We start from the raw sequence: 20,989 nt of genomic DNA on the forward strand, positions 1-20,989 counted from the left end.
TGATGGCCATATCATATCACTTATATTGATTGCATGTGATGTTTATCTTTTATGCATCTTATCTTGTTTTGATTGACGGTAGCATTATAAGATGATCTCTCACTAATTATCAAGAAGTGTTCTCCCTGAGTATGCACCGTTGCGAAAGTTCTTCGTGCTGAGACACCACGTGATGATCGGGTGTGATAGGTTCTACGTTCAAATACAACGGGTGCAAAATAGTTGCACACGCGGAATACTCAGGTTATACTTGACGAGCCAAGCATATACAGATATGGCCTCGGAATACGGAGACCGAAAGGTCGAGCGTGAATCATATAGTAGATATGATCAACATAATGATGTTCACCAATGAAACTACTCCATCTCACGTGATGATCGGACATGGTTTAGTTGATTTGGATCACGTAATCACTTAGAGGATTAGAGGGATGTCTATCTAAGTGGGAGTTCTTTAAGTAAATTAACTGAACTTAAATTTATCATGAAACTTAGTACCTGATAAGTATCTTGCTCGTTTATGCTTGTTTGTAGATAGATGGCTCGTGCTGTTGTTCCGTTGAATTTTAATGCGTTCCTTGAGAAAGCAAAGTTGAAAGATGATGGTAGCAATTACACGGACTGGGTCTGTAACTTGAGGATTATCATCATTGCTGCACAGAAGAATTACGTCCTGGAAGCACCGCTGGGTGCCAGGCCTGCTGCAGGAGCAACGCCGGATGTTATGAACGTCTGGCAGAGCATAGCTGATGACTACTCGATAGTTCAGTGTGCCATGCTTTACGGCTTAGAATCGGGACTTCAACGGCGTTTTGAACGTCATGGAGCATATGAGATGTTCCAGGAGTTGAAGTTAATATTTCAAGAAAATGCCCGGATTGAGAGATATGAAGTCTCCAATAAGTTCTATAGCTGCAAGATGGAGGAGAACTGTTCTGTTAGTGAACATATACTCAAAATGTCTGGGTATAATAATCACTTGATTCAATTGGGAGTTAATCTTCCAGATGATTGCGTCATTGACAGAATTCTCCAATCACTGCCACCAAGCTACAAGAGCTTCGTGATGAACTATAATATGCAAGGGATGAATAAGACTATTCCCGAGCTCTTCGCGATGCTGAAAGCTGCGGAGGTAGAAATCAAGAAGGAACATCAAGTGTTGATGGTTAACAAGACCACTAGTTTCAAGAAAAAGGGCAAAGGAAAGAAGAAGGGGAACTTCAAAAGGAACGGCAAGCAAGTTGCTACTCAAGAGAAGAAACCCAAACCTGGACCTAAGCCTGAAACTGAGTGCTTCTATTGCAAGCATACTGGTCACTGGAAGCGGAACTGCCTCAAGTATTTGGCGGATAAGAAGGATGGCAAGGTGAACAAAGGTATATGTGATATACATCTTATTGATGTGTACCTTACTAATGCTCGCAGTAGCACCTGGGTATTTGATACTGGTTCTGTTGCTAATATTTGCAACTCGAAACAGGGACTACGGATCAAGCGAAGATTGGTTAAGGACGAGGTGACGATGCGCGTAGGAAACGGTTCCAAAGTCGATGTGATCGCAGTCGGCACGCTACCTCTACATCTACCTTCGGGATTAATATTAGACCTAAATAATTGTTACTTGGTGCCAGCGTTAAGCATGAACATTATATCTGGATCTTGTTTGATGCGAGACAGTTATTCATTTAAATCAGAGAATAATGGTTGTTCTATTTATATGAGTAATATCTTTTATGGTCATGCACCCTTGAAGAGTGGTCTATTCTTGTTGAATCTCGATAGTAGTAACACACATATTCATAATGTTGAAGCCAAAAGATGCAGAGTTGATAATGATAGTGCAACTTATTTGTGGCACTGCCGTTTAGGAAATATCGGTGTAAAGCGCATGAAGAAACTCCATACTGATGGGCTTTTGGAACCACTTGATTATGAATCACTTGGTACTTGTGAACTGTGCCTCTTGGGAAAGATGACCAAAACGCCCTTCTCCGGTACTATGGAGAGAGCAACAGATTTGTTGTAAATCATACATACAGATGTATGTGGTCCGATGAATATTGAGGCTCATGGCGGATATCGTTATTTTCTCACCTTCATAGATGATTTGAGCAAATATGGGTATATCTACTTAATGAAACATAAATCTGAAACATTTGAAAAGTTCAAAGAATTTCAGAGTGAAGTTGAAAATCATCGTAACAAGAAAATAAAGTTTCTACGATCTGATCGTGGAGGAGAATATTTGAGTTACGAGTTTGGTGTACATTTGAAAAATTGTGGAATAGTTTCGCAACTCACGCCACCCGGAACACCACAGCGTAATGGTGTGTCTGAACATCGTAATCGTACTTTACTAGATATGGTGCGATCTATGATGTCTCTTACTGATTTACCGCTATCATTTTGGGGGTACGCTCTAGAGATGGCCGCATTCACGTTAAATAGGGCACCATCAAAATCCGTTGAGACGACGCCTTATGAACTGTGGTTTGGCAAGAAACCAAAGTTGTCGTTTCTAAAAGTTTGGGGCTGCGATGCTTATGTGAAAAAGCTTCAACCTGATAAGCTCGAACTCAAATCGGAGAAATGTGTCTTCATAGGATATCCAAAGGAAACTATTGGATACACCTTCTATCACAGATCTGAAGGCAAGACTTTTATTGCTAAATTAGGAAACTTTCTGGATAAGGAGTTTCTCTCAAAAGAAGTGAGTGGGAGGAAAGTAGAACTTGATGAGGTAACTGTACCTGCTCCCTTATTGGAAAGTAGTGCATCACAGAAAACTGTTTTTGTGACACCTACACCAGTTAGTGAGAAAGCTAATGATAATGATCATGAAACTTCATAACAAGATACTACTGAACCTCGTAGATCAACCAGAGTAAGATCCGCGCTAGAGTGGTATGGTAATCCTATTCTGGAAGTCATGCTACTAGATCATGATGAACCTACGAACTATGAAGAAGCGATGGTGAGCCCAGATTCCGCAAAGTGGCTTGAAGCCATGAAATCTGAGATGGGATCCATGTATGAGAACAAAGTATGGACTTTGGTTGACTTGCCCGATGATCGGCAAGCAATTGAGAATAAATGGATCTTCAAGAAGAAGACTGACGCTGACGGTAATATTACTATCTACAAAGCTCGACTTGTCGCAAAAGGTTTTAGGCAAGTTTAAGGGATTGACTACGATGAGACCTTCTCACCCATAGCGATGCTTAAGTCTGTCCGAATCATGTTAGCAATTGCCGCATTTTATGATTATGAAATTTGGCAGATGGATGTCAAAACTGCATTCCTGAATGGATTTCTGGAAGAAGAGTTGTATATGATGCAACCAATAGGTTTCGTCGATCCAAAGGGAGCTAACAAAGTGTGCAAGCTCCAGCGATCCATTTATGGACTGGTGCAAGCCTCTCGGAGTTGGAATAAACGTTTTGATAGTGTGATCAAAGCATTTGGTTTTATATAGACTTTTGGAGAAGCCTGTATTTACAAGAAAGTGAGTGGGAGCTCTGTAGCATTTCTGATATTATATGTGGATGACATATTACTAATTGGAAATGATGTAGAATTTCTGGATAGCATAAAGGGATACTTGAATAAAAGTTTTTCAATTAAAGACCTCGGTGAAGCTGCTTACATATTAGGCATTAAGATCTACAGAGATAGATCAAGACGCTTAATTGGACTTTCACAAACCACATACCTTGAAAAAGTTTTGAAGAAGTTCAAAATGGATCAAGCAAAGAAAGAGTTCTTGCCTGTGTTACAAGGTGTGAAGTTGAGTAAGACTCAATGCCCGACCACTGCAGAAGATAGAGAGAATATGAAAGATGTTCCCTATGCATCAGCCATAGGATCTATCATGTATGCAATGCTGTGTACCAGACCTGATGTGTGCCTTGCTATAAGTCTAGCAGGGAGGTACCAAAGTAATCCAGGAGTGGATCACTGGACAGCGGTCAAGAACATCCTGAAATACCTGAAAAGGACTAAGGATATGCTTCTCGTATATGGAGGTGACAAAGAGCTCATCGTAAAAGGTTATGTTGATGCAAGCTTTGACACTGATCCGGACGATTCTAAATCGCAAACCGGATATGTGTTTACATTAAACGGTGGGGCTGTAAGTTGGTGCAGTTCTAAACAAAGCGTTGTAGCAGGATCTACATGTGAAGCGGAGTACATAGCTGCTTTGGAAGCAGCAAATGAAGGAGTCTGGATGAAGGAGTTCATATCCGATCTAGGTGTCATACCTAGTGCATCGGGTCCAATGAAAATCTTTTGTGACAATACTGGTGCAATTGCCTTGGCAAAAGAATCCAGATTTCACAAGAGAACCAAGCACATCAAGATGGGAGACGCTTCAATTCCATCCGGGATCTAGTCCAGGTGGGAGACATAGAGATTTGCAAGATACATACGGATCTGAATATTGCAGACCCGTTGACTAAGCCTCTTCCACGAGCAAAACATGATCAGCACCAAGGCTCCATGGGTGTTAGAATCATTACTGTGTAATCTAGATTATTGACTCTAGTGCAAGTGGGAGACTGAAGGAAATATGCCCTAGAGGCAATAATAAAGTTATTATTTATTTCCTTATAATCATGATAAATGTTTATTATTCATGCTAGAATTGTATTAACCGGAAACATAATACATGTGTGAATACATAGACAAACAAAGTGTCACTAGTATGCCTCTACTTGACTAGCTCGTTAATCAAAGATGGTTATGTTTCCTAACCATGAACAATGAGTTGTTATTTGATTAACGGGATCACATCATTAAGAGAATGATCTGATTGACATGACCCATTCCATTAGCTTAGCACCCGATCGTTTAGTATGTTGCTATTGCTTTCTTCATGACTTATACATGTTCCTATAACTATGAGATTATGCAACTCCCATTTACCGGAGGAACACTTTGGGTACTACCAAACATCACAACGTAACTGGGTGATTATAAAGGAGTACTACAGGTGTCTCCAAAGGTACATGTTGGGTTGGCGTATTTCGAGATTAGGTTTTGTCACTCCGATTGTGGGAGAGGTATCTCTGGGCCCTCTCGGTAATGCACATCACTTAAGCCTTGCAAGCATTGCAACTAAATGAGTTGGTTGTGGGATGATGTATTACAGAACGAGTAAAGAGACTTGCCGGCAACGAGATTGAACTAGGTATTGGAATACCGACGATCGAATCTCGGGCAAGTAACATACCGATGACAAAGGGAACGACGTATGTTGTTATGCGGTCTGACCGATAAAGATCTTCGTAGAATATGTAGGAGCCAATATGGGCATCCAGGTCCCGCTATGGGTTATTGACCGGAGACATGTCTCGGTCATGTCTACATTGTTCTCGAACCCATAGGGTCCGCACGCTTAAGGTTATGATGACAGTTATATTATGAGTTTATGCATTTTGATGTACCGAAGGTTGTTCGGAGTCCCAGATGTGATCACGGACATGACGAGGAGTCTCGAAATGGTCGAGACATAAAGATTGATATATTGGAAGCCTATGTTTGGATATCGGAAGTGTTCCGGGTGAAATCGGGATTTTACCGGAGTACCGGGAGGTTACCGGAACCCCCCGGGAGCTATATGGGCCATGATGGGCCTTAGTGGAAAAGAGAAGAGGCAGCCCCTCATGGGCCGCGCGCCCGTCCCCTTCCTTGGTCCGAATAGGACAAGGAGAGGGGGGCGGCCCCTCTCTCTCTTTTTCCCCCTCCGCAAATCCTATTCCAACTAGGATTGGGGGGGGGATCCTACTCCCAGAGGGAGTAGGACTCTCCTGGTGCGCCCTCCTTGGCCGGCCAGCCTCCCCCCCTTTAGTCCTTTATATACGGAGGCAGGGGCACCCCAGAGACACAAGTTGATCCACGTGATATTTTCCTTAGCCGTGTGCGGCTCCCCCAGCCACCACAGTCCTCGATAATATTGTAGCGGAGTTTAGGCGAAGCCCTGATGCTGTAGTGCATCAAGATCGTCACCACGCCGTCGTGCTGACGGAACTCTTCCCCGACACTTTGCTGGATCAGAGTCCGGGGATCGTCATCGAGCTGAACGTGTGCTAGAACTCGGAGGTGCCGTAGTTTCGGTGCTTGATCGGTCGGATCGTGAAAACGTACGACTACATCAACCAAACGCTTCCGTTGTCGATCTACTAGGTATGTAGATCACACTCCCCCCTCTTGTTGCTATGCATGACATGATCTTGCGTGTGCGTAGGAATTTTTTTGAAATTACTACGTTCCCTAACAGTAACGAGTCCTCAAGATAGATGAAGGGTCGCCGCACTGTCCCTCTACCACGGCAACATGATGGGTGACTTGGGGAGAGTTAATCTCTCTCACATCGGGTTTAGGCCCAATCTGGTCGTAATCCGTAGCGACTCCCAGGGCGGCAAAGCGATCCAAGAGCTCATTTATGGAAGAGAGCTCCATTGGATCTAACTGCTCGGCGAGTTCCGAGCTGACATGAAGATTGTTTTCGATGGCCCGAGAGGTCATCGTCGGCGCAGAAGCCGAACGGGCGGTCATAAGAAAACCACCTAGCCGGAGGGTTTGGCCGACAGCCAAAGCTCCCTTAGCAACGGTGCTGTCTTTAAAGACGGGGCGAGGCATCCTTCCTGATGGCGACGACACAAAGGAACTCTCAATGAAAGCACCAATGTCGGTGTAAAACCGGCGGATCTTGGGTAGGGGGTCCTGAACTGTGTGTCTAGGCCGGATGGTAACAGGAGGCAAGGGACACGAAGTTTTACCCAGGTTCGGGCCCTCTTGATGGAGGTAAAACCCTACGTCCTGCTTGACTAATATTGATGATATGGGTAGTACAAGAGTAGATCTACCACGAGATCAGAGAGGCTAAACCCTAGAAGCTAGCCTATGGTATGATTGTTGTTGTCTATGTTATCCTATGAACTAAAACCCTCCGGTTTATATAGACACCGGAGAGGGTTAGGGTTACACAAAAGTCGGTTACAATGGTAGGAGATCTGCCGTATCGCCAAGCTTGCCTTCCACGCCAAGGAAAGTCCCTTCCGGACACGGGACGAAGTCTTCAATCTTGTATCTTCATAGTCCAGGAGTCCGACTGAAGGTATAGTCCGGCTATCCGAACACCCCCTAATCCAGGACTCCCTCATCCCTCGAGCTCTGATCCAGCAAAGTGTTGAGGGAGAGTTTCATCAGCACGACAGCGTGATGATGGTGATGATGTTCTACCGACGCAGGGCTTCGCCTAAGCACCGCTACAATATGACCGAGGTGGAATATGGTGGAAGGGGGCACCGCACACGGCTAAGGAATGAGCACGAAGATCAACTTGTGTGTCATGGGGTGCCCCCTTGCCCCCGTATATAAAGGAGGGAGAGGGGGAGGTGCGGCCGGCCCAAGGGGTGCGCCTGGAGGAGTCCTACTCCCACCGGGAGTAGGACTCCTCCCTCTTGCCTTGTTGGAAAAGGAAGGGGGAAGGGAGAAAGAGGAAAGGGGGGCGCCTCCCCCCCCTTCCTTGTCCTATTCGGACTAGGGGGAGGGGGCGCGCGGCCTGCCCTGGCCGGCTCTCCTCTTCTCCCTTAGGGCCCATGTAGGCCCAATAACCCCCGGGGGGGTTCTGGTAACCCCCTGGTACTCCGGTAAAATCCCGATTTCACCCGGAATGTTTCTGATATCCAAATATAGGCTTCCAATATATCAATCTTTATGTCTAGACCATTTCGAGACTCCTTGTCATGTCCGTGATTACATCCGGGACACCGAACAACCTTCGATACATCAAAACACAAAAACGCTAATTACGATCATCACCAAACTTTAAGCGTGCGGTCCGTACGGGTTCGAGAACTATGTAGACATGACCGAGACACGTCTCCGTTCAATAACCAATAGCAGAACCTGGATGCTCATATTGGCTCCTACATATTCTATGAAGATCTTTATCGGCCAGACCGCATAACAATATACGTTGTTCCCTTTGTCATCGGTGTGTTACTTGCCCAAGATTCGATCGTCGGTATCTCAATACCTAGTTCAATCTCGTTACTGGCAAGTCTCTTTACTCGTTCCGTAATACATCATCCCGCAACTAAATTATTAGTTGCAATGCTTGCAAGGCTTGAGTGATGTGCATTACCGAGAGGGCCCAGAGATACCTCTTCGACAATCAGAGTGACAAATCCTAATCTTGAAATACTCCAACCCAACAAATACCTTCGGAGACACCTGTTGAAAGATCGTGGATGTCGCCTAAAGGGGCGTGAATAGGCGCTTTAAAATAATTACTGTTTAGTCTTGAACAAATGCGGAATAAACCTAACGGTTAATTTGTCAAGCACAAAACCTAAAACAACTAGGCTCACCTATGTGCACCAACAACTTATGCTAAGCAAGATAAACTACTTAGGTGAAGCAAGATATATGACAAGAAACAATATGGCTATCACAAAGTAAAGTGCATAAGTAAAGGGCTCGGGTAAGAGATAACCGAGGCACGCGGAGACGACGATGTATCCCGAAGTTCACACCCTTGCGGATGCTTATCTCCGTTTGGAGCGGTGTGGAGGCACAATGCTCCCCAAGAAGCCACTAGGGCCACCGTAATCTCCTCACGCCCTCGCACAATGCAAGATGTCGTGATTCCACTAATGGACCCTTGAGGGCGGTCACCGAACCCGTACAAATGGCAACCCTTGGGGGCGGTCACCGAACCCGTACACTTTGGCAACCTTTGGGGCGGTCACCGAAACCCATCAAATTGCTCGGGGCGATCTCCACAACCTAATTGGAGACCCCGACGCATGCCTGGAGCTTTACACCACAATGATTGAGCTCCGAACACCAACAACCGTCTAGGGCGCCCAAGCACCCAAGAGGAACAAGCTCAAGGGTACCAAGCACCCAAGAGTAATAAGCTTCTCAACTTGTAACTTCCACGTATCACCATGGAGAACTCAAACCGATGCACCAAATGCAATGGCAAGGGCACACGGAGTGCCCAAGTCCTTCTCTCTCAAATCCCACCGAAGCAACTAATGCTAGGGAGGAAAATGAGAGGAAGAAAAAGAAGGAGAACACCAAGAACTCCAAGATCTAGATCCAAGGGGTTCCCCTCACATAGAGGAGAAAGTGATTGGTGGAAATGTGGATCTAGATCTCCTCTCTCTTTTCCCTCAAAAACTAGCAAGAAACCATGGAGGGATTGAGAGTTAGCAAGCTCGAAGAAGGTCAACAATGGGGGAAGAACACGAGCTAAAAGGATAAGGTTCATTGGGGAAGAAGACCCCCTTTTATAGGTGGGGAAAAATCCAACCGTTACCCACCAACCAGCCCGCGGCCAGCGGTACTACCGCGCCTGGCCAGCGGTACTGCCGCAAGGCCGCGCGGTACTACTGCTTGCATCCAAGCGGTACTACCGCACGGATGTGCGGTACTACCGTACTGACCCACGGTACTGCCGCAACCCCAGCACAGAACCGATAAACAGACGCACAGGAGCTGGGGGCAGAACTTCTGCACGCGCGGTACTACCGCGCCCCCATGCGGTACTACCGCGAGGCAAAAGTCCCAGCTAGGGGAAAAGGGAAACTTCCGTGCCTACTTCCGCAAAGAAACGGAAGTAGCAAAAACCCGACACAGTAGAACTGCCGAGGGGCGGTACTACTGCCTGACCGCATAGCGCGGTACTACCGCGGTAGGTGCGGATGTAAAAAATTACATCCGCTCCGACTACCGCAAAGGGGCGGCACTAGCCTGGTGGGCAGCGGTAGTGCGGCTCCAGGGGAGCGGTACTACCGTGGGCACCTGCGGTACTACCGTGCCACTACACGGTACTACCGCTGATGCCTACGGTACTACCTCTTTCCTGGGAGCAATACTACCGCAACCAACAACGGCAGCCACACAAGGGAGGCAAGAAAACGGAGGAAGCTCCAAGGAAGAAGGAGGGGAAAAGAAGGAGACGTGTACGTGATGAATCCACCCAAACCTTTCCAACAGGGACCCTGACAAAACCACACTCAAGAGAACAAGAACTGCCATAACTTCTGCATATGAGCTCCGAATTGAGCAAACTCAAGCTTGTTGGAAACAAGATGACAGGGGAGGTATGCCAACAAATAGAGGAGTGAAACCTCCAACCGAGAAGAACCGGCAAAACCTCCAACAACGAAAACATCATAGAGTATGCAAGCGAACTCCGTTTTCGATGAACTCAAGCTTGTCATCAAGATGACCAAAAGCTCTAAGACTCTCAAAGAGAACCAAACAAGAACCAAGAAAGATGATGCAAGGATGCAATGTTTTGAGCTCTCAACGAATGATACGATCAAGCTACTCATCGAGAGCCCCCCTTGATAGTACGGCAATCGATCCTATAACCCAGTCTCCCAACTACCATCATGAGACCGGTAAAATAGAAAACCTATCAAGGGCAAACCTTTGCCTTGCACATGGTCCACTTGAGCTAGATGAAGACGATCTTGACTCCCTCAAGTTGGACCACCTTTCTTGATTGGGTTGACTTGATGAAGACTAGTTGATTGCTCCCCCATACTCCACTATGGGTGAGCCACTCTTCCGCACATCTTCACAAGTCCATTGTCACCACAAAGGATGGCAAGCTTCAAGCATTTGATCTCTTCGTGATGCTCCACTTGAACTTGCACACTGCAACCTAACCCCACAAAGAACCCTCATGAAGACCATGGGTTAGTACACGAAGCGTAATTGACAATGCTTACCATACCATGGGATCACTTGATCCCTCTCGGTACATCTTCTATGCTTTGTGGGTTGGTCAACTTGATTCACTCTTTGACTTAGTCTTGATCAACCTCTCCCAATACCAATCTTTAGGTAATTCCTTGAATAGCACCTTGGTCGACACAAACTCTCCTTGAAACCAACACATGTACTCCAAGAAAAGCCTATGGACAAAAACCTTCAAATATAACTCAAGGCAACCATTAGTCTATAGAGATTGTCATCAATTACCAAAACCAAACATGGGGGCACCGCATGTTCTTTCACCTGTAGAGCACCTTTATAATCACCCAGTTACGTTGTGACGTTTGGTAGCACACAAAGTGTTCCTCCGGTAAACGGGAGTTGCATAATCTCATAGTCATAGGAACATATATAAGTCATGAAGAAAGCAATAGCAAAAAACTAAATGATCAAGTGCTAAGCTAACAGAATGGGTCAAGTCAATCACATCATTCTCCTAATGATGTGATCCCGTTAATCGAATGACAACTCATGTCTATGGTTAGGAAACATAACCATCTTTGATCAACGAGCTAGTCAAGTACAGGCATACTAGTGACACTTTGTTTGTCTATGTATTCACACATGTATTATGTTTCCGGTTAATACAATTCTATCATGAATAATAAACATTTATCATAATATAAGGAAATAAATAATAACTTTATTATTGCCTCTAGGGCATATTTCCTTCAGTTCTCTCAATGAACTCTTCCTCCCCCCATTATGCATAAATTGATCAACTCTTTCACATTAGCCATTTGTGATGGTACTTGTGCTTCAAAGACGAGTTTTGGTCATGGGCCCAAGGATAATTCTTCGCGGTGCCATACCAATTAACTCAAACGTAGGTGGCTCCGGCCACCGCCCTCTCCTTTGAGAGGTTGTGTCTCGCGGTTGGTGCTTGTTGTCTTTTGCCCTCCCTTCTTCATGCTGAGCTTGTGTTTGAGTTACCTCGTGTATTAGCTCTTTGGTGTGTCCATTCGCTTGAAGGTTGCATTGCAAAGGCCCCTTTATTCTATGTTTTTGAATCTTGCATTTTCTTGGGTCTACGATACTACCGTGGCTTACCACGGTACTACCGCGGGAGATGCGCATGGTACTACCGCAACCAGCACGGCAGTAATTTTTTACTATCGCTGGAGGAGCGGTACTTCTGCCCGGGCGGTACTACCACAGTGATGTGCGGTACTACCGCGCATTCACGAGCACGTGGGGGTTAAGAGCGGGCAGGGGAAGTTCCAACTCCCCCATACCCATTCAACTCTTTTTCTGCATGCTGTCTCTCACTCTCCTGCCCAAGAACGGCATCGGAGAACCTCACCGGATCTCCGTCTCCGGCCGCTCTCCTCGCATTCCGTCCTGTGGGATCGTTCCCCACCACATCCTCTTGCCATGTAACAAGGTTTCTCCCCAACTCCCTCTCTCTTTGGTTCGTTCTCTCATCTCTAGGTTTTTGGGGAGATGCATGTTGTTCTTGAGATTTTAGGCTAAATCTTTCCAAGAGTAGGATGTAGGAGAGTAGTAATGCGTAGACATGGTACTTGGTATGTTGCCTCGTGGTAGATTTGATCAACCGTAGTACCGCTTCGTTGTCACGGTTGTGCTCAGATCCGTTTGTGGTTCGGATCTACCCCGTGCGGTACTATCGCACCTCTCGTGCGGTACTACCGCTCGTACTGTACTACCGCTCCTCAGGAGCGGTACTACCGCGCGAGGCGCGACACTAAAATTTTACTTCCGCTCCAAGCCACAGTACTACTGTGCCATCCTGGCGCGGTACTACCATGACTAGGAGCAGCACTAAAATTTTAGTCCTGCGCATCCATGCAGTACTACCGTTGCTGTCAAATCTCCCAAGTGGCAATTACCCAATGCTAGTTCTACTTATTTCCCTTGTTTTGTTGTGGTCTTTGCATTAATCCTTCTCGTTTCTCTTGCGTGTTCTTGTGTTGTGTGTCATAGGTGGTGGCTCCGGTTCCAATGTCCGTCGTTTGAACCCCGTTCGTGACACGGGCTTGAAGCGCCTGTGCAACCAATATGAAGCTCCAGAGGGCTCCAATGCCCCCCAACGCAGAACCAAGTCAACCGCAACCAAGCATAAGGAGCCATCAATGAGCATGTATGAGATGCCACTAGCCGAGTTTGTCAATCGAAGGAAGATCAACCCCTATGTGAATCCCCGTGCAAACTTCAGAGGGAATGAGTTGTTCTGGACCAAGCAGCAGTATCTTATCTATCTAGATGTGATCAAGGCCAAGCAGAACCTCTATGTGGACACGCACTGGATTAACATGCATCATATGAGGGAGGATAAGCACCGCGCCTATTTTGGTGAGGCTTTGGACCTGGTGGAGCAGTTTGGGATTGGGGACTTGATCACGTTCCACCTGGACTTTGACCCTGAGATTGTGGCTCAGTTCTTTGCCTCGGTCCACTTCCACTCTGACGAGGAACGGACTTTGACATGGATGACAAATGGACAACAGCTGACCGCCACGTGGAAGGACTTCATGGATCTGCTGCATGTTCGTGATGAGGGGCTCGACAAGCCCGTTGGTGTTTGCCCTCATGCCAACTCCGAGTCTGCTAACAAAAACAAGCTACAGCCATACCATGTTGAGAAGAAGCTTCCCAGTGGCAAGAAGACTTGGGTACTAAACCCATTCCTTGACATCATGTATCAGATCTTCCGCAACACCTTCTTCCCACGTATTGGTGACAAGGATAAGGTACATGCATATCTCGTGGATATGATGCTCATTTGTGAGGAGGCGCGTCGTGCTCGGACGCAACCACTTGATGTCTCACATATCATGTGGTGTGAGCTACGATTTGCGGTGTTCAACCGTAAGGTACCCATCTATGGTCCTTACCTGTTTCACCTGATCTTGAAGACTTGGGAGAAGCTCTATCCCAATGTTGAGTTTGAGGCCCCCGATTGGACCCATCACAAGCCCATCAAGCTCCGCGTCAAGCCTAAGTGGGCTAACACCACTACCCGTGCTGAGGCAGCGGCTGCTCAGATGAACGTCGATGAGGATGAGATTGAGGAGGAGGAAGCGGATGAGGACAGCTCTGATGGGTATGCTCCACCCTCTACTGAACCCTCATGGGCTAAGAAGCTGGAGGCCAAGATGAAGGCCTTGTTTTGCATGCAAGCCAAGGGGCAATACAAGACTCATGTTGCTTCTAAGGAGAGTCGCCGCCGCGACAAAAGGATCTTGAGGACGTTTGGCGAGGACATATCCAGTGGGTCCGAGAAGCACATCACTCCAGAGGCCGAATGGATGGCAAAGCAGGGTTACAAGTGGACTGATTCTGAGGAGGAGCCCATCCCCATTGCTGAGACCGACGAGGAGCATGACGAGTGATCATTTCAGCTTGAGCCACCACTTGTGTCGTAGGTGTCCTCTCTACCTTTTTGTTGTCTCGATGCCAAAGGGGGAGAGAGTGTAGGATTTGCGAGTTGTGTGTCGTGTTTCGTCTTGTTGCTTTGCTTTCGTTTTGTTGAACCTCGTTTGCTTTGGTTTGGTTTGTGCTTATGAGACCTTTCTATCATATGGTGTAAGATATATGAACTCTTCCGTACCTTATTGAGCCTATGCTATCTTGTGTCCTTTACTTTATGCTCATAGTTTTTATCTTCCTTAGTGTTAGCTTTATCATTACAAGATATGCCTTGCCTATAAAATATAGGGGGAGTTTTGATCCTAGTATGTGTGTCGTGCAGTCCAAAGCACTTCTCCAATTAGCACACATCTAGGGGGAGCCCGTCTATATTTTTTAGATGTGGGGTTTGCCCATGTTCTTTTTATCTCCCTTTGTGTAAATCCCGTATTGTCATCAATCCACCAAAAAGGGGGAGATTGTAAGGGCATATTTATCTCTTAGTAGTTTTGGTGATTGATGACAATGCTTTTACGGACTAATCATGTGCATGGAGTATTTCAAACATATCATGACTAGGCACAAGATGATTTGGCGCCCCTCGAAGACTATTGAAGATGGTGTTTCTCTACGTTTCTTTTCGGCGGATTTGAGTCGTAGGAAAGCCGTACTATTAAGAGGGGGTCCGCTTTGAAAAGGTTTGGGTGGAATCATCACGTACACGTCTACTCCTTTTGCACCACCTTTCCTTTGACTCTTTGGAGCATCCTCCATCTCTCCTTGTCTATGCAAAATGAAGGTCTCCTAGTGTTGCTGAACTGGGGTATGCGGTAGTACTGCTCCTCTGAAGCGGTAGTACCGCAGGTCCTTGCGGTAGTACCGGCCTCTGGCGTGGTAGTCCCACAAGTGCTCACGGTAGTACCGCACCTCGGGAGTGGTAGTACCGTGGCCTCAGGCCAAGCGCTGCTGCTAGTGCAGTAGTAGGGGCGGATTTAAGTTTTTACATCTACGCCGTAGGCGGTAGTACCGCTCCATAGGTGCGGTAGTATCGTGCGCTCTGGCCAGGCTCGGCAGCATGAGCGGTAGTAGGGGCGGATGTAATTTTTTACATTCGCGCCCTACGCGGTAGTACCGCTCCAGGTCTGCGGTAGTACCGTGTCGGATTTTTGCATAGATCAAAACTCAGCGGAAGTTGTCACGGATGTAATTTTATATGTCCGTGCCTTCCCGGCCTAGTCCATTCCTGCCTTGCGGTAGTACCGCGCCAGCGGTTCTACCGCTCCTCCCCTTAGCGCTTCAGGACTGGTCTTAGGCCCTGCCGTGGCAGCGGTGGTACCTCGGTTCACCGCGGTAGTACCGTGAGCCGTTGCGGTAGTACGACTTGTTTAGTGCGGTAGTACCGCAGGTCGCGGGCTGGTTTAGTGGATAACGGTTGGATTTGTTCTTTCACTATATAAGGGGTGTCTTCTTCTCCGAGTTGACCACCTCTTCCAACTCCAAGCTCCATTGTTGCTCTAAACTTCATTTTCGCCCGATCTCTCTTCCTAGCCGATCAAACTTGTTGATCTTCTAGGGATTGGTTGAGAAGGCCTAGATCTACACATCCACCAAGAGATATTTGATTCCCCCCACTAATCCCTCACAAATCTTGTTACTCTTGGGTGTTTGAGCACCCTAGACGGTTGAGGCCATCGCGGAGCCATACTCCATTGTGGTGAAGCTTCGTGGTGCTGTTGGGAGCCTCCAATTAAGTTGTGGAGATTGCCCCAACCTTATTTGTAAAGGTTCGGTCGCTGCCTTCAAAGGCACCAATAGTGGAATCACGGCATCTCGCATTGTGTGAGGACGTGAGGAGAATACGGTGGCCCTAGTGGCTTCTTGGGGAGCATTGTGCCTCCACACCGCTCCAACGGAGACGTACTTCCTCTCAAAGGGAAGGAACTTCGGTAACACATCCTCGCCTTCACCGACTCAACTCTTGGTTATCTCATCCCTTTACTCGTGCAAGCTTATCTTGTGTTACATCCCTTGCTTGCTTATTTACTTATTGTTGTTGCATCATATAGGCTGCTCGCCTAGTTGCATATCTAGACAACCTACTTTGGTGCAAAGTTTCAATTAGTAAAGAAAAGATAAAAATTGTTAGTTGCCTATTCACCCCCCCCCCCTCTAGTCAACTATATCGATCATTTCACTTGCATCATAATTTTTTATGGGTTAATTAACAGGGATATAATGTCGAACATTTGGAGCACACTTTATTATTAATGCAATACAGATTGATTGTGCAATTTGGGATGTAAGAGCACGTTTAGATGGAAGTGATGGTAACAGAATAGGAGTACTAAATATGTTATGTGTGTTCTGTACAAAACTCTTTCCTTTTTGTTCCATGTTTTGGTCATATGCAATCATCCACCACATAGGTATCTCTAGACTGCATGCTTTGATCAGTTTTCATGCTATCCAATTGAAATTTCTCTGCATTTTGTTGAAACATGGTTGTGTAAGCTTTTGGTTAACCTATAACAGTTAGCTTGTCTTGTATCTATTTGATCAGTTTTGCTAAAAAATATGAACACACACACACACACATTGTATAAATTTTACATGGATTTACATGATGGGCAATTAGCCTTGGTCTCCCGCCTCTTCCACTTTTCAGATGGTATGATTCTAAATTCAGTTAACATGAATCTTGATAATACTTTGTGGAAGTCGAAGACGGCATCAGGATTGTTAGGGAAAATAAGCCACGGCCGACTCCAGGGCATATCCGTGCGCGCGCTGGGCTTGTTTAGAAAATTTCATGCATCAGACCATAAACATTCTAATCAATTTAATTAATCTTATAAAATCTACGGGATGTTGGTTATTATACACCGTAATTACTCTATGATAGAGACACCATAGCGGTGTGTAGGTGGATGAGAAGTCATCACATGGGATAGGTTGAAAAGTGTGTGGGCTGTCGGGAGAGGATTTGTAGCACGGAGGGTGCAAGACACACAATCCGCTTTTTTGGCTTTTATATAATAATTTTTTGTTTTCATATTCGTGTTTCAAAGCTTTTTTTCAATCTTTTGTATCTTTTGAATTAAAAGTTCAAATTACGTTTTGTTTTCATATTCGTGTTTCTGGTGATGAAGTCTTTGAGCTGACATTCATTTTCAATACGTTTTGATGAATTTTGAAAAAAATGTTAACTTTTAGCTTCTGAAATTTGATACGAGCTACCGGCAAAATTGTCAATTTCAGAATTTGCGAGCAATAAAATAGTAAGTTTAAGTTTCAACTTTGAATTTTGGTACGAGCGATCGACAAAATCATCACAAAAAAGGGTTTCCCCGCTTTGTACTACAAAGCAACCAACCGATACAACCAACGATAGGTGCTGGGGCGGAAGCAACACAAACACACCCAAAAGAACTGAAAGAGAAAAAACAAAAGAAACAAATGTCGACAACGGCGGATCAACAAAAAAACGAAGAAGCCTCGCAACCAGTGCGCCCACCGAAAATCTCCCACCGACCTCCTAAATTCCGAAGCGTCTGTACCAAACAACACTTCCAAAAAGGGACGCGAGGATGTCGACGCTGCTGCCAAGGGTTTCCCCTGGTATGCGACAAGGAGAGAGGAAAGGTAGCCCACGACGCCCTCCAGGAAGGTCCGGAGGCATCCTCAGGCGCCACCACGTCGGTGTCGGTCAAGCCGACCTGGATTTCTCCCGATCCCAACCTTCACATCGGGCGCTCCGGAGCCCGCCACCAAACCGACCACCACCCTATGCCAACATGGTCTTGAAGCTTCCACGCCGTCTCACCACGGCACCACGAAGTGTGGTATGCACACCGAAGACGAGGAGCCGGGATTAGGGGCAACAACACCGTCAGCATGCGGGAGGGCTCAACCTCCACCGTCAATGACGGTAGCTGACCGGGCGCAATAACATGAGCATACCAGACCTGTGAGCCCACATGCCCGGCCGAGCCCTCATTGGCCCGTACAGCTCCCGCCTTCGCGCTGCAACAGGCACGCCGTTGACGTCGCCGCTCCCGATTGGAGCTGCTCCTCCTCCCCACCGCGCAGAAGATAACGAAGCCGTGCCGGGGGCCGATCCGCTAGGACTCAGATGGGCCCACAGGGCCCGGATCCAAGCTGGGGGCGCGCCGCCGACCACCCCGCGCCACCAAGCTGCCCCACTGCCAAGGAGTCGCGCCGCCACCTCGCCCGCCGCCGGGTCGCCGGACCGCAGCCAAACCGAGGAATACCGCCGCCGCCGACACCACCCGGAACAGCGCTGGGGTCGATCGCCGACGGCGGCAATGGAGGAAAGGAGAGTTGGGCCGTCGAGAAAGAAGAGGGAGGCGCGCCGCCCCGGCCACCTCCCTGGGAGGCGGCGCAACGACGGATCCGGGAAGGGAATGGGAGGAGCGGGCCGGGCCCGGGCGACCGGCGGGGGCACAGGACTGCCGGCGGCGGCAGGATGTGAGCAGGAGGAACCTAGCGAGGTTGGCGATTTGTTGTACCGGTGATCCCGAAACGACATGTTCTCCTACCCTGCGTTCGCGGGCTGTTAGTTCCGCTCGATATTTCGTTGGGGAGATCGATCGACAAAATCATTAGCTTCAGAAACTATAACTTAAAACTTGTTGTGCCCATGTTCAAAATTGAAAGACTTTACGAATCGTGAGGCAATCAAGCGGCTGACACGGCTATGCAAATGCGTGCCCCTGCGAATTTCCGGCGATCTATGGTCTATTCTACATTGTTCAGCTAACAATACATCAGACAACCCAGAAATGCAACGTGGGTTAAGAATCTTGAAGCTTGCTCCGCCTTCGATAGTCTTGGTGCTGTCGCGTGCCCAGCCTCGCATTTCTCCTCCTACAAGCTGGTGTCACAAGGAGACACCACTAGTGTTGCCCTCGAGGAATGCCCTTAGATTACGATCCGACGAACCACCTTCCCCCAGAGCCTCCACGACCGCCCGCTTCCACTCTGACGCCGCGCGCCGTGCGCCCCCCGCGGCCTCGCCCTCCCGCATCACCTCCTCCACACGCCGCCTCACCTCGGCAGCGCGCAGCACGCCGTCGCCGCCCACCTCCGCGCGCGCTCCCACGCGCCACTCGCACTCGACGAGCCACGCGTTCATCCGCTGGTCCGACATCTTCGGCACGCACACCATCGGCACGCCGCACGCCACGCTCTCCATCACGGAGTTCCACCCGCAGTGCGTCACGAAGCAGCCCACCGCCGCGTGCGACAGCACGCGCACTTGGTCGCACCACTCCACCACCATGCCGTTCTTGAGCGGCGCGTCCATCTCCGTCTCCGTCGCCTCGCCATCCGCGAGCTCCGCCTTGATGTCCTTCCGGACGACGCACAGGTACGGCCTCCCGGTGTCCTCGAGTCCGAGGAGCAGCTCGTCGAGCTGCTCCCTCTCCATCCTCGCCAGGCTGCCGAACGCGACGTACACCACGGAGTCGGCCGGTTTGTCGTCGAGCCACTCCATGTACTTGGCGCCGTCCTGCTTGAAGAGGCCGGCCTCGTCGCGGGACGGGAGCACCGGGCCGATCGGCAGCGCGTCGTACGCTGCCACCGCGGCGAGCGCGCCCTCCTCGAGTTCCTGGCACGTGTTGACCAGCACGGTGGCTCTGGGGGTCTCCCTGTCGAGCGTGTCGAACAGGTCGCGGACGGTAGTGTACACGCTGTGGAAGAAGTCGGACGGGTCGGTGGAGTCGGTGAGGAAGGACGGGAGGTCCCGCACGGCCTGCGGCGGGAGGCCCGGGAAGCGCACGAGGAACGACGGGTCGTGGCGGTGGTCGGCCACGACGGCGGCGTGGCCATGGAAGTAGTGGTAGTAGACGGCGAGCACGGCGGCCGGCTGGATCCAGTAGAGCGCGGACGGCAGGCCTTTGTCGCGCGCCACGTCCGCGGCCCACGGGAGGAGCATCGTGTACACGACGCGGGTCACGGGGCGGCCGCGCGCGGCGAGCGCGTCCACCAGCTCCCCGACGCTGCGCGCGCCCGCGGCCTGGAAGGACGCCATGTAGTCGGTGAAGGCCGCGGGGTCGGTGCTGCTCCGGACGTACCCGGTCCCGGTGCCGTCCGAGAACGGGAGGAGCTCGAGGCGGCCGCCATCACCGCCGCCGTCGGCCGCGTCCGCGTCCGCCGGGAACATGCGGCGGTGCGCTGCTTCGGTGGTGGAGAACGTGGCGAGCGCGTCGGGCGCGGTGGCGAGCAGGCGCCGGGCGAGGCGGAGCGCCGGCGCGATGTGGCCCTGGAGCGGGAACGTGAGCACGAGGAAGTGCGGCTGCGGAGACATGCTTGTCCCTCGCTCTGACTCCGGCCACGGGTAGATTGGCGTACTCGATCTGCGGCGACGGCCAAAGGCGGTTTGTGTGGTGGCGTGTAGGGGCGTGGGTTTTTATTATGGTTCCGCGCGTGCGCGTCACGTGTTTGACGGAACAGCCGTGCAGAGCTAGGTTGTGTCAGGTGTGACGTGTCTAGGTTCTACGCCCGATACCCTTCTCATGTGCGTCCGCCTCCATCCATTGTTGGTTCACAAGAGTCCAATTTTCTTTGCAGACGACATAACAGTCCAATCGTGTCAGTTGGCGAAGTGAACGATCAGGCACGGCCGGTTTGGTTGGACACCGGTGGCGCTGCTCTCCTGCCGTCCCCGGACTGCTGCTCATATTCACTCATTTTTTATCACTGTTATTAAAAACTTAAACTGAACCATTCAACCCTATTGAGCATCTACAGTCCAACTTAGCAAATCTGGCCCCCTCAAACGTCGCGTTCGCGA

The 20,989-nt window shown here is 48.8% G+C and overlaps 1 protein-coding gene across 1 annotated transcript; it reads right to left on the reverse strand.

Moving 5' to 3' along the window:
• Positions 1 to 18,813: 18,813 nt before the first annotated feature.
• Positions 18,814 to 20,587, reverse strand: LOC123148113 (UDP-glycosyltransferase 75C1). Its single transcript, XM_044567466.1, has one exon. The coding sequence runs from the start codon at positions 20,501 to 20,503 to the stop codon at positions 19,076 to 19,078; it is 1,428 nt and encodes a 475-aa protein (XP_044423401.1). The 5' UTR covers positions 20,504 to 20,587; the 3' UTR covers positions 18,814 to 19,075.
• Positions 20,588 to 20,989: the final 402 nt, after the last annotated feature.

Source organism: Triticum aestivum, chromosome 7A (genome assembly GCF_018294505.1).
Source record: "Triticum aestivum cultivar Chinese Spring chromosome 7A, IWGSC CS RefSeq v2.1, whole genome shotgun sequence".
In the NCBI taxonomy this organism is placed as follows: domain Eukaryota; kingdom Viridiplantae; phylum Streptophyta; class Magnoliopsida; order Poales; family Poaceae; genus Triticum; species Triticum aestivum.